Here is a 13,892-nt window from a genome sequence, read left to right as displayed (position 1 = left end):
AAAAAAAATAAAACCACTATGTTTTTAGAAAGCTCATTTGGTGTCTGTTTTGCTCCTAAAAACAAAAAGGAATTTAATTCAAAAACTTGAACTTGTGAGACAGCAGGAGTTGGGGGAAGAAAGGAGAAGGAACAGTGAGTGGTCCATATTACTAATGGAGTCGTGTGTCTGTGCTGTAGTGCATGCACCGGTGCATGGGCAGGCTTGCCGTCCTGCTTTCCCCGCATTCCCTCGCGTTCCACTGAACCTGCAGCTGTGCTGGAGCCAGCAAGTCCCAGCCCTTCTTGCCCAGCCCTGACAATGTTTGGGTTACAGGTGTACACTAGGCCATGCTTGCCGTGTTGTTGTTCAGGACAGGCTTTCTCTGCCCAGGCTGGCCTCGAACTCACAGATCAGCCTGCCTCTGCCTCCCAAGTGCTGGGTTTAAAGGTGTGTGTCACCACAGCCCAGCCAACTTGGCTTTATTTTTGAGCTCTGTTCTTGACAATTTCGTGTGTGTCTCTATAATGCATACTGATTAGTCTCTCCCTTGAATCTCCAGTGCCTTCCCCGACTGATGACTTGGTCTGCGTGACCACTGGACTGGTGCTATCTGTTGGACCTGGTAGGGTCACCAGTAGATACACACTGAAAGTATTGCCTCCTCTCCTTGAATCTGTCAGTAGCAAAGAGTTCAGCAGTGAAGAATGGAGCCCTCCAGACCTTCCATCATCCTAACTGCTGAACGCCCAACTTTAAAGCGGGTGCTCAGGCTGGTACAGCAGGCAGTCTTTCCCACTGTGACCAGCACTCAGCCCCGAGTGGAGTCTTCACAGTTCTTACCTGCACGTTGTCATCAAAAACCTCTTGCCAAACAATGGAGCCCTTCTTTAAGGATGTAATAATGTCCAAAATCCTAGCATTGAAAAAATTGACAAAAAAACACACACAAAAAAAAAGAAAAAATTGACAGTTATTTAGAGTCACAAAGTTACCACTCTTAACCATGTATGTGTTCTTCCAGGAACAGCTTGCATTGTTGAGAAGTACCATATTTCAGTATAACATAGCTATGCAGAACCAGCTTAAAGTTGAGGCAGGGGAGAGAGCTAAGACAAGAGTAAGGGACAAGGGAAATGGAAAGAATCCTTCGGCCTCAAGACAGCCTGAAATATGTCTTGCTGACAAGAGACTGCCTCCAAAGAAACTACACAGAAAGTATACTCCCTAAAGTCCCACAGGCAAGATTATTAAGATTAGTGATCCATGCTCAGGATAAACACATCTTACCCTCTTATATAGAAAATTTGACTTAATTTTTAAATATTGATCCATGTTTGGTTTTTGGTGTGTTTCTCTTTGAACCTCTCCTGAACCCTTAGGCTCTGCCCCCTGACCTAACGCTGCTTGATGTTCCTGCCCTTCCTTCTAATTAAAATCAAGTATTTTGCTAGGACTTGTGAAATGCAGCCATACGTGAGCAGAGATTCCTCAGGGGACACTTCAGGGTGGACAGCTTCAACACTGAGCTGTGTAGCCTATGCTTGTGACACATCTTTATAGGACAATGGTTCTCAACCTTCCTAATGCTGTTCCTCATGTTGTGACCCCAACCATAAAACTATTGTTGCTACTTCAGAACTGTAATATTGCTATTGTTATGAATCGTAATGTAAATATCTGATATTTCCAATGGTCTTAAAGGGGTCAAGACCCACAGGTTGGCAGAAAGAAAACTGTCACATAGACTGTCATGTCACGTCAGTAACACTCAGCTGTTGCCACCACAGATATTTAGTTAGGCGGTAACAAACACTTGAAAGGGTAAGAAAGAAAGAATATACCACACAAAAAGCTAACTAGGAGGAACAGCGTGAACTCTGAGCCTTTCTAATGGGTAGAGCAGAGCCTGGAAAACGACAGCCTACAGCCTTCTCTTCTATGACTGACAAGCTAAGAATAGCTTTCTAGTCTGCAAAGCTGTCTATCTGTCCATCTCTATCTTTCTTCTTTTAAACATAGGTAACTCCACATGGTTCATGAAGACCAAGGCTCTGGTCCTATTATGGAAAAAAATAGTTGAGCAGCACTGTCCTGGCAAACTTTTGGGGACTGTTGTGTCTGCACTGTATCCAGCAGCTACCATCCCCCTTGCTATAAAACACTGGAAACGTAGCTGGTGTAACTGAGGACTTTTAACTGCCTGTAATTCTAAGGTGACTGACAGGCGTGTGCCCCTCTGGCTGCTGTGCCCACGGTAAGGAGCAAGAGGGATGCTCTAGGACCGGACAGATGGAATGAGATGCAGACCTAGACAGTGACAAGGATTTGGGCAGCCAGGACTCGGAGCCAAGCTCTCAAGACACATGCCTTCTCCTCCTATTTCAGGAGTTATTGCAAAATGCTAGCCGTTGTAAGGAAAACAGTGTGGAGCACTCTCTTGACACATGGCTTTCCTCCTATTTCAGGAGTTATTGCACAAAGCTCGCCTTTGTAAGAAAAGCGGTGTGGAGCACTTCCTTCTGTAGCGGGTTTTGTAAGGGGTGGAGAAAATGAGAAAGTAAAGCAGACAGAGGAGTTACCCTTAAACTTGTGCAGAAGCATTGGGGTCTAGGCTTTCCAATGACTTACTTTTTAATATAAAAAGATTCCAGTCTTGTAAAATCCTTGCCAAAACCTTTTTTCTTCATGAAATTTTGGATGTTTGGATTTGATGCCCTTAAATAAAAAAAGTGACCGAAATGTTATAAACATTTTGATGTGCCCAGCTTATTATTGAAGCAGCACGCATCCAGAACATCAGTTACACAGACTTTGAGGAGTTAAAAGTCCAAGTTCTCGGTTATGAGTTCCCGTGATTTTCTAATGCAAAGTATTTTTCCCAGAAATACTTTTTCCAGAAATTACTTTTCATTTTTAAAAAGGGCCTTCCATCCCCACTTCACCCCAGCCTCTTTACAAAGCTAAGGACTCTGACTTGAACATCTCTCCTATCTAGCCGTTCCCCTTTTCACCAAAGCTCTTCTTTCCTTTTAGTTTTTTAGGTTGGTTTTTTTGTTGTAGTTCAAGGCTGGCCTTGAACTCAGAGATCCGCCTGCTTCTGCCTCTGGAGTGCTGGCTGTCTTTTAGGTTTTTTGAGGCAATCTCACTAAGGTCAGGTTGACCTTGAACTCCCAATACTCCACATTCATTGTCCTGAATAAGAGAATTAGATACTGCTTATAGATTGTGTTACTCTTTTTCTTGAGTCAGTGCTATTTTATACTTATAACCCAGGCTTGCCTTGCTCCTGGTTACAGGCGTGAGCCATCGTGCCTAGCTCCTGCCCTCGAGTCTTCTTCCTAACCTTTGACCTTATTGCACTTCTCAAGTATGCATCCTTTACTAGCTAACCATCTCAGGGACTGTTCAAACCCTCACAAGGAGAGATGTTACCCCCAGTCTTCCCTTCTTCAATGTGGGTTCTGTATATCTACACTTTAAGAAAAAAAGCTGAAAAAAATAAAAGGTTTAGAGTTACCATACCAACACTCAAAATCCACTTCATCTCCTCCCAAATGAATGAACTGATCTGGAAACACACTGCTGATCTCTTTGAAGAATGTGGTAAGGAATCTATAGGTTTCATTTAGAGTTGGGTTTATAGGTCCAACCCTTTGCGTTTGCTTCCTCTGGCTGTAACATGGAGTTAGGAGGCCTTTCTGACCTAGAAGAAAACACAAAGATTTATTTTTATAAGGATATTAATCACAAAGTCCTGATTTGCACATCTTTCTGCTATAAATGGTCCTCTTACAATGGTATTGAATCCCATTAACTCCATGAGGTGAAAATTTCAATGGTCAAAAATGCATTTGATACCCTAACCCACCAAGTGTAGCTCAGCACACAACACTGTTGCATCCCTGTTTGTGTGTCTGCTGGGGCTTGGAGTCTTCAAGACTGTGTCTACTCAATCATAGCCCTAGCCCGGGAAAAGATCAAGATTCAAATCGTGTTTCCATTGAGTATGATTCCCTCTGATACCATCATAACAAACCACTGTAAACCTGACCAGCTGGCCTTTGGGTTGTTGAAGCTATATTTATATAGAAGACAACCATATTTACCAAGATTGATTTAGCAGCTTCTCCCCAGGAAGACAAGAGCTGCCTCCTCTGTTCCCCTTTGTTGCTTTTACTCAACCTTTGAGCTCTTATCCACTTCAAATATCAATGACTCTCAACATTTTCTTTGTGCTTCAATACAAATAGAGACCCTAGCTGCCTTTCAGTACAACCTAATGAAACCCCAATCTCTTTGGTTTCTGACAGGTCTGCTCGTAGGCCTCACCAAGCTCTGTGGTCCTTCCTGGAGCCGGTTGCCAAGTTCCTTGAATGTGTTTCCAGGACATTTCTGGTTCTGCTCATTACTTCTCAAGCCCGCGTTGACCCTCCCAGTGTGGGGCCTCCAGGGTCTTTCTCTTTACAGTCTGTCCCTTTCATAGAGGTTTTCCCCAAGTGTGACCCCAGTTATGTTACTTTTCTACTCAGAAATCTGCACTGGTTCCCAGGGCATGCTGCGTGCTGACTGAGCTCACTGCTGTCATCAAGAGCCTCGGCAATGCCCTTCCCAGGCTCACTTCCCATCGTTTTCCATGTCTACCATGGTATTTCTGTGTCCGGAACAATCAGAAATGCTGGGCCCCGTGCTGTGTACTTTTTCTTGTTTATTAGGTGCTCAGAATTGTTTCTCCGAAACTGGAGGTGAAGGGTTAACTTCCCCAAGGTTTACTCTCCAGAGGGCAAAAGCAGGATCCGAGTGTAGATAGGCTGGCAGCAGAGCCCAGCTTCTTAGTCGCCACCTGTACCATCCCTAAATTTTTCTACTCTGGTCACACGACATGCTCTCTTCGAATGCCTTTCCTCGTGCGGTTCCCTCTACCAGAAACATGAGTATATTCTGTGCTCTCCCCAAAACATGCCTATCAATAAAGCGGAACTAAGTCGTTATGTCTACTTATAGCCAAGTTTTCTGCCTCCCCAGCTTTGATACGTGAGGTAGTACCTAGACAGTGACTTAGAAGGGACACAAAATCTGCAGCATTTGTGCTGCCATTGCACAAACTGCAGTTAGGAACAAAACTACCAACTATTAAGAGACAAAGGATCTCAGATGCCCCCTTTTCAACCTGTAAGACAAACTCCTTACCTTTTCCCCAAGACTGTGTATGTCCAGGGGTATCAAATTCTGGTATAACTCGAATCCCTCGGAAGCGGGCATATTCAAGCACCGTATCGACATCACTTGGTGTATAGACATGACGCAAAGAATAGCTCCCCTGTAATATTCAAGTTAAGATGTGCAAAATGGCTTTGGTCCTGGAAACGTACACAATCCCGTTTGCGCTTTGCTGGTCACTTAGTCTTTCTGTTATCACACGGTAGTAATTAGTCCCGCCTAACAGTGGATGGTTCCTGGTTTCAGAGTAGAAATCTATAAAAGCTGGATTTCTGCCCATTGAATTCAAGATTCACTGATGGGACTGTCAGTGTCTTCCACTTAAGAATCCCACAATTACTTCAACTCTGTGGAAACTAACAGCAAAACAAGTAAAATCTTTGCCTCTTCCAGAGTGAACCTTTGGAAAACACTGCCCTTGTCAAGGTTAGAATCCAAACTCACCCATTATTACAAAACAGATTTTTGTCTTTCAGTATTTTAATTAGTATCACTTAAAAATTCACCCTCAAACAATAAGTAACTTAATTGTGTTTAACTATTTCCTGGGTCTCTTTGTGTCAATGAAGAATTAGCACTGGTTGTAAGTAACAATGAAGGTCTCCTGGAAGATAAGGTTGGCATCTGTCTCAACATATAGGCTACACATGCTCAGCTGTAGAAATTATCTTGACCTTTAACCCCCAAATCAAAATATAGGGGACATGTTAATTGATACTTTGGAATGTAACCAACAAAACCAAGACAGCAGAGAGAGACAGGACACCAAATTCCATTGGTTTCTCAGTACCAATAATTAATAATAAGAAAAGAGAATTAGCAGGCACATTAACATCCATAATATACGGCCCATAAGAGGAAAAGACACTTAGGTAAATATGAGTATTGACGGATGATTAGATAAAACCAAGCCTTTCCACAAATGAAATAAGTCTGGAATTTGGTTTAAAATGGTGGGGGAAGGGTAGAGTCTGCAGGTGACAGCAGAATTGACCGCAGACTGACGGTGGAGCTGGGCGCTAATTGAACTATTCGGTCCCTCTGTGTGCTGAGAACCGCACATAAACTGGAGCAGGAGCAGCCACATCAGCCACTCACTGCCACATCCTTCAGCCCACACACACACTAGAGGTGGAACTGTGGCCAGAGGACAGGAGTTCCGACAAGACACAGCTTCTCTGGTGTCAGCTGATTCTCTGCTGTGTGGGGATTAAGTGATGAGACCCAAGGGTGACCTCCCCAGCTCCATCGCTCCAGAGTATTAAATGATGAGACCCAAGGGTGACCTCCCCAGCTCCATCGCTCCAGAGTATTCCACCCGAACACTCCCAGCAGAGACCACCAATGTGCTGGTCACCCAAGGGTGACCTCCCCAGCTCCATCGCTCCAGAGTATTCCACCCGAACACTCCCAGCAGAGACCACCAATGTGCTGGTCACCCAAGGGTGACCTCCCCAGCTCCATCGCTCCAGAGTATTCCACCCGAACACTCCCAGCAGAGACCACCAATGTTCTGGCGCCTGTTTGTGAGCCCAGTACTTAGGAGGAAGCTAGGGATCCACTTTCAAGGCCAGCCTGAGGTGGGGGAGACCCTGGCTTTTGTTTTGTCTGTTGTGAGGTCTCTGGGTAGTCTTGACTGTCCTGGAACTCACGGTGTAGACCAGACCTCGCTCTAGCTTACTGAAGGTCCGCCTGTTCCTGCCTTCCTACAGGCGTACACCCCCATGCCAGCCTGAGACCACCCCCCCTCCAACAGCAAAAACAGCTCATCTCCAAAATGTCCTTTTTGTGTTTCAAAGGAGGAAAAAGCAGGTTGTTTACATGCTTCTAACCCAATTTAAAGTAAAGAGACTGCTGGGCAAGTGAGCATCTTAACTGTGCTAGTCATGAGTTATCCAGGTCTTCTACATTAAGCTTTTAACACATGTATGCTGTTCCCAGAGAGTACATTTGTAATAACATTTACAGTAATAGTCTTATTATTTAGTAACTGTAACAAGTACAAAAAGATTTATGGAAATAAAAAGCTAACCAGCCACCTAAATAGCATTTTAAACCACACATACCTAACTTTTTCACAATGGTTCCAGTTATAAGAAAACCACTGAAACCATGCCAAGGATTTTGGTACACGGACGACAACGGCGTGAATTACTCACTTTGTCGCTTAGCTGAGGAAAAGTGATACTCTGGTACGGGAAAGACTGGTCGTCCACTATGTGCCAGTGAAGAACATTGAACTTGTTAAAAGCCATGGCATCCTGAAAGCATAAACAGGGAGAATTACATACCACAGAGGAACACAGTCTTCTACAGTAGGTTGCTTCAGATTAGTGCTGCTTTTTATAGTTCCTTTTTTAAAAAAGAATAAAGTTTAACCTCATCATATGTAGTGAAATTGGCACACCTCTATTAAAGCAAATACATTGTATATAGAAGCTGTGATATTGCTGTATAGGAGGACAAGCTTATTAATTTATCATTACTTGAGGGCCGGCCAGGAATTAGGGGATGAAGAAACTGAGGCTGTCTTAGGGAGTGGAGTACAGGAGAAACAGCATTTAAGTAATTACCAAAGCTTACAATTCCCACATAGGAAATCCTGGCATGTTTGTTGAAAAAAACAAACAAAAAATAAAAAATTAAAAAAAAAACTGCTATAGATGGAGAGACAGGGAAAGGTGTATACATGTGTGTTCAATATGTTTATATTGAACAGGCGTGCTTCACAGCTATCTATAGAGTCAGGAGGTATACCCACCGATAGCCCAAATCTGATATAGACGGAGAGACAGGGAAAGGTATATACACGTGTGTTCATATAAACATATTGAACACAAACGGGCACACTTCACAGCTGTCTGTAGAGTCAGGAGGTATACCCACCGATAGCCCAAATCTGGGTTTGAAATACTGAGCACTGAAAGGGTTCTTTGGTGAAAAAAGCGGGGGGGGGGGGGTGAATCTAGACTAAGATCAAGCTACATAAGCCTGGGCTCTCATGATGCCAAAAGTACAGAGATTGAAGGAGACATCTCACAAGAATAAGCAAACCAGCTCGAAAGGGCTTCTAATGGCCATAGTAGGGCCAGTTTGACAGTTATATAGGGGTTAATATAGATCATCTAGACTGACAAAATAATGAGTACTCAGATGAAAGAGGGCTGTTCTGCCTCACTATAAAAGCTTTACCACCAGCAAATGTAGAAATGGTGGAGCTAGGGAAATCACTACTCGGTGGTTTGTCAAAGCAATAACCTGACTTAGGCAAGGATCAGCTGTGGGTGAGCACCAAGGAGATGTGGGGACTTCACACAGTCCCACAATTTCTCCCGTAGGGTTTTAATAAGCACAAATAATTGTTAGAGAGGTGGCTCTGTGGTTAAGAGCTCTTGCTGTTCCTGCTGCTCTTTCAGAGGACCTGGGTTCGAGTCCCAGCACCCACATCAGATGACTTACAACTGTCTGTCATTTCCGCTCCTGGAAAGCTCTCTCCAGGAGAAATTGTACTGTCCCCCATCTCCACACAAACACAGAAATAATATTTAAAAAAAAAAAGGCAGGCAGTGGTGGCGCCTTTAATCCCAACACTCAGGAAGCAGAGGCAGGCGGATCTCTGTAAATTTGAGGCCAGCCTGGTCTACAAGAGCTAGTTCCAGGACAGGCTCCAAAGTCACAGAGAAATCCTGTCTCAAAAAACAAAAACAAACAAACAAAAAAGCACAAAACACCCCAAAGTTAACTATACACTGAGAAGCGCGACAGACAATAGCTAGCCAGCCAGAGTATATATTACCCCACAGTGAGACAGTGTGCCACCTGACACTCTTGGAACACAGCCTGCGTCTGCTTCCTTCTCGGCCCAGGAACTGAATCTTGTGTGAGAAACTGATGACCTAAGATATTTTCTAAAAGTAACTGGCCTGTGCTTTTCTAAAACATCAGTCTTCCAAAATGAGGAAAGATAACAGCTCCAGGCTGAAGTCACTGAGGAGAAGGACAAGGAACTGTAACACAAATCCTGCTGGGACCTGTACTGCCAGCCACTGAATCTGGGGGAGGCCAGAGGGCACGTGCTCTCAGCCTTGGAGTCTGCACTGCGGGGAGACCGGAGGGCGCATGCTCTCAGCCGTGGAGTTTGCACTGCGGGGAGACCGGAGGGCGCATGCTCTCAGCCGTGGAATCTGCACAGGGCGCATGCTCTCAGCCATGGAATCTGCACTGAGGGGAGACCGGAGGACACGTGCTCTCAGCCAAGAAGTCTGCACAGGGTGCATGCTCTCAGCCATGGAATCTGCACTGCGGGGAGACCTGAGGGTACATGCTATCAGCTTCCTGTTCCTGACGCTTCACTGAAACTGTTGAGATGTGGTTTTGTTTTTTTTTTTCCCACTAGGAGGTGCAAACTAATATTCTGGGGATTTTGAGTCACCTGCTGCATGGACCCATCAGGTATTATAATAGGGGGGCTCAGGCAAATATAAGTTGTAAGTAAGTTTAACAAATACTTAATTTTTGTTGTTGTTTTTGTTTTCGAGACAGGGTTTTTCTGTGAAACGGTTCTATCTATCCTGGAACTCATTCTGTAGACCAGGCTGGCCTCAGACTCACAGAGATCAGCCTGCCTCTGCCTCCCGAGTGCTGGGATTAAAGGTATGCACCACCATCGCCCACATATTTAACATTTTTAAATCATAAACTTTAAATGTATATATTCATAAATTTTAAATTCATATATTCCCAATGAATATATGAAACTTCTTTGTAGTCTTCTAAATAGTTTAAGCAGCTTAAAGTTGGCAGGTGGTCAGCAGGGACAAGGCAATGAAAAGCCCCCCGGAAAAGTCAACTATGATCAGCCCCCTTCCTACCCACTACCCCAAGGTTCCATACTCTTTTGGAGCATTTCCAAAGGGAAAAAGCCATGACCTGACCCCTTTCTAGGTCACCTAGAGAGATATAGACATTTTTTCCAGGCTATGTCCAGACCTCTGACTGATAAACAAGAGCATGTACTTGGGCCAACAGCAGTATTAAAACTGCCTTTCTCAGTTATTGCCAGATATTGCACATGCTTTTAATCCCAACACTTGAGAAGCAGAGTCAGGCAGATCTCTGTGAGTTCTAGGCCAACCTGGTCTACAAAGCGAGTTCCAGAACAGCCAGGCCTACACAGAGAGACCCTGTCTTTAAAAAAAAAAAAAAAAAAAAAAAACACAAAACAACAAACAAAAAAACCAACAGCCTTTCTCACTAAACAGTAAGTAGTACATGCTGATAATCCCACGACTGAGGCAGGAGGATTGGGAGCTTGAGGGCTACATACCATGATCCTGGTTTAAAACAAACAAACAAACAAACAAAAAAATCACTTAACAGTCTTAGCTAAATTCCTGTTGTCTGTGAAAACACAAGAGAGATTCCCTCAGGGATGTGTCCATTTCACAGGGGGAAACATTCCTCCCTGGAGAGGTATCAGGAAGCCCACTGCTTAGAATTGACACAAGAAAAACAAGAAACCCCAAGAAAGGAAGGAGGGGCAGATCTTCAGGCTTCAGGATGAACAAGGGAGCCAATAAAGTAATCACCTACCAGAGTTTTTAAAATTGTCTTCATGGGCAGGTAGTGCCTGGATGTATCAATTAAAATTCCTCTGTGAGCAAACCTTGGAAAGTCAATAATAGTGGATTCGTTGATGGTGAGCTAGGAGAAGAAATATATTTCAATGAGTTTTAGATTGTTTTTCTCCTCAAGTTCAACAAAGACTACAACTATATACAAATACTGGATAAAAATCTAGGACCAGGGTCTGGAGAGATGGCTCAGAGGTTAAGAGCACTGGCTGCTCTTCCAGAGGTCCTGAGTTCAATTCCCAGCAACCACATGGTGGCTCCCAACCATCTATAATGAGATCTGGTGCCTTCTTCTGGCCTGCAGGTATACACGCAGGCACAATACTGTGTATATATAATAAATCTTTAAAAAGGAAAAAATATATTAGGATGAAAAAAATGCATGAAATTTGTAAGCTAAATACAGTGGGAAAAGAAACTCTCAGAAGACAGCTGGGAAGGTGACATGCTAACAGCAGTGTCTATCCAACTAGCTTCAGTAAGACACCACAGTGATACTTACAGCTCCATAACAGTCTTGGTACACTAACTGGCTAAACGTCTCTAAACCTAGGGAAAGCAAAGATACTGTGTTATTTACAAGATAAGAAAATGAAATAAAAGTATTGTCCAAACAGGCTCATGACCACAGGGCAAAGAGCTCGAGCAGACACGGCATCCTTGCTTTCTAAAGTGCAGCACTCGTCCCTGGCCTCTGCCTCCCACGGTCCTCCCTGGCCTCTGCCTCCCACGGTCCTCCCTGGCCTCTGCCTCCCACGGTCCTCCCTGGCCTCTGCCTCCCACGGTTCTCTCTAGCCTCTGCCTCCCTTTCACAGTGTGCCGATAAACCTGCTGGTGGCTGGGAATCCACAGGCATGGAAAACTGGGGGAGACAGAGGACTTGTTTCTGGAGGCAGCAAGAAGGAACTGGTGAGCTTCCAAACCAAAGCTGAAGCAACTAGGGCCACTGATGGATGCCCAGGGCCCTGGCTTGAACAGCTCAGCTGCCTGGCCTACAGCACTGGGAACCATGAAGTGAGACACAAGGTCTCTGGGGTTCAGGCTGGGCATCGTGGGTTGAAGGGATCTAAGTGCTCCACCAGCTTTTCACGGGAAGTGAAGAGGGACCCAAGGTTGTGGCATAGCTTTTTTCTTTTTTTAAGAAAGCAACATATAATAATGTCCCTCTACTAGAGACGATGGAACTGCATAGTACTTACCTCGTAATGCTCCCCACACTCTGTTGGCCTTGAGGTAAGCCACTGGTTCTTGCACAAGTAGAGAATCTGTGGGGTGGGGTTGGTGAGCTTTCATTAATTCCAGAATGACACAGTGTCCATTTCCCAGATTTACCCTTGGTATTTCCCGCTATCCTCTCCCTCCAGAATCTCACCTAGATTCCCTCAACCCAAGATGTCCCAGCCTGACCAGCCCAGAGACCTTGTGTCCACTTCTTCAGTGAGTCCCAGTGCCATAGGCCAGGCAGCTGAGCTGTTCAAGCCAGGGCCCTGGGCATGCATTCCGTCACCACACCACATCTTCTCCGGTCTGAACGGCCAGGTCAGTGATGTGAACAGTCCTCAGTGCCCACAGTCCATATCTACTCCTAATTCCTACCTCCCCCAGGGTAGAGTCACTCCGCTTTCCTGTTTCTGTTCATCCTACCTCCCTTCCCCTCCATGTCTTCTGAAATCGACTTTAGGACTTCATTTCTAGCTCCCTTGACCTCAATCCAGTTTCATCTCACTCAGTTTAGAAGTCCACATCCATCAAGAATGGGATGCCAACCAGGCCTGGTGGGCGGGAAGGAACAGGCTTGTCATCCCAGCACTCAGGTGGTTTGAGGCATGAAGATCACAGGATCTAAGTCAGCCTGGGCTAAACAGGAACCATGACTCAAAACAAAAACACCCAAAGAGTAGAGTTCTAGTTGGCTGAGCTAGGCCAAGAAACAGAGGGTACAGACTCCGAAAACTGGAGGTGTGTCAGGGACAGGCTTCCCACGGAAGGGACACTGGTAGTTGGAGCATGTAATTTAGTATCATTTCACCTTGACTGGGTTTTCACCTTCTACCTCCTGACTGTAAGATGGTAGGAGCTAGCAGACAAGGAAAAGATGTGTCAGTCATGTGACACACTCAGCTGAGAGTCTTCTACCAGAATAGCTTTTCTGGTCAGAAGACCACAGTGCTGAGTGAGCCAAAGGCCAGACTCAGACCGGTTCTGCTAGGGTGAGTGCCCTTGAGCCAGGCCTCCTTTTTCCCTCAGTAGCTGAGGTCTGGCTTATTTTAAACGGATCCTGACTCACTGAATCATATATAGTAATTAGAAGATTTACCTGCTAAGTATGCAGATATATAGCTATAGAATTTTTATTTTTTTTAATTTACTTATTTTTTTAAAATTTTTTCAAGACAGGGTTTTCTCTGTAGTTTTGGAGCCTGTCCTGGAACTAGCTCTTGTAGACCAGGCTGACCTTGAACTCACTGAGACCTGCCTGCCTCTGCTCCCCTACCCAGTGCTGGTATTTAAGGCGTGTGCCACCAACCTGGCTAGAATTTTAATTTCAAAACCAAGTTATCAGGTGTTATCAGGTGTGTGCTGGGGGTGGTAAGGAGGTGATGTCTTGACTTTCAACTATCCCCTTCTGAACCTATTAGCACTATGAATACCTTTGTTGTAGATACAGACATCAATAATTAAAATACTACTCAAACATTACTTGCTATGCCCACCCAGTTCTATTTCCCCCATATGAAATATCTATTCATTTCTTTTCCTAGGCAACTGTGTTAATGAAGAACTATAATATTCTTGATCTGCAAGTTCCTGTGTGTTGCTGTAAAAATGGTCTGCTCCCCTCCATGCGGTACAGCTTCCTTTGTCCGGCTCAGCAGTTTGTTTTGGTAAGGTCTGCCTGTCTGTCTGTCCCGTGGATTAACGCCTGTCTGTACCAGCTGGCAGCGAGTTTGTTTGTACTCTTCCTTTCAGGTAAATGCCTTTGATGCGTGTGGCTACCTGTCTATAGGAGAAATTGTTTGATGCGTGTGGCTACCTGTCTATAGGAGAAATTGTTTGATG

At 44.7% G+C, this 13,892-nt stretch overlaps 2 protein-coding genes across 2 annotated transcripts in view; one reads left to right on the top strand and one right to left on the bottom strand.

Moving 5' to 3' along the window:
* The window catches only part of Gfm2 (G elongation factor mitochondrial 2), a 41,904-nt gene extending 41,189 nt beyond the window's left edge, over positions 1-715 (top strand). The window contains exon 22 of the transcript XR_003377788.1: positions 542-715. The gene's annotated coding sequence lies outside the window, so the exon portion shown is untranslated. The remainder of the gene's footprint in view (positions 1-541) is intronic.
* Hexb (hexosaminidase subunit beta) overlaps positions 1-13,892 on the bottom strand; it is a 22,554-nt gene that overhangs the window by 2,901 nt on the left and 5,761 nt on the right. The window contains exons 3-10 of the mRNA XM_026783824.1: positions 12,032-12,097; positions 11,335-11,381; positions 10,792-10,902; positions 7,359-7,460; positions 5,170-5,299; positions 3,505-3,685; positions 2,611-2,697; positions 760-895 (exon numbers count right to left, since the gene is read on the bottom strand). Coding sequence (XP_026639625.1) covers positions 760-895; positions 2,611-2,697; positions 3,505-3,685; positions 5,170-5,299; positions 7,359-7,460; positions 10,792-10,902; positions 11,335-11,381; positions 12,032-12,097 — 860 coding nt within the window. The remainder of the gene's footprint in view (positions 1-759; positions 896-2,610; positions 2,698-3,504; positions 3,686-5,169; positions 5,300-7,358; positions 7,461-10,791; positions 10,903-11,334; positions 11,382-12,031; positions 12,098-13,892) is intronic.

This window comes from Microtus ochrogaster, chromosome 19 (genome assembly GCF_000317375.1).
Source record: "Microtus ochrogaster isolate Prairie Vole_2 chromosome 19, MicOch1.0, whole genome shotgun sequence".
Lineage (NCBI taxonomy): Eukaryota > Metazoa > Chordata > Mammalia > Rodentia > Cricetidae > Microtus > Microtus ochrogaster.
This window is presented reverse-complemented; position numbering and strand designations above follow the sequence as displayed.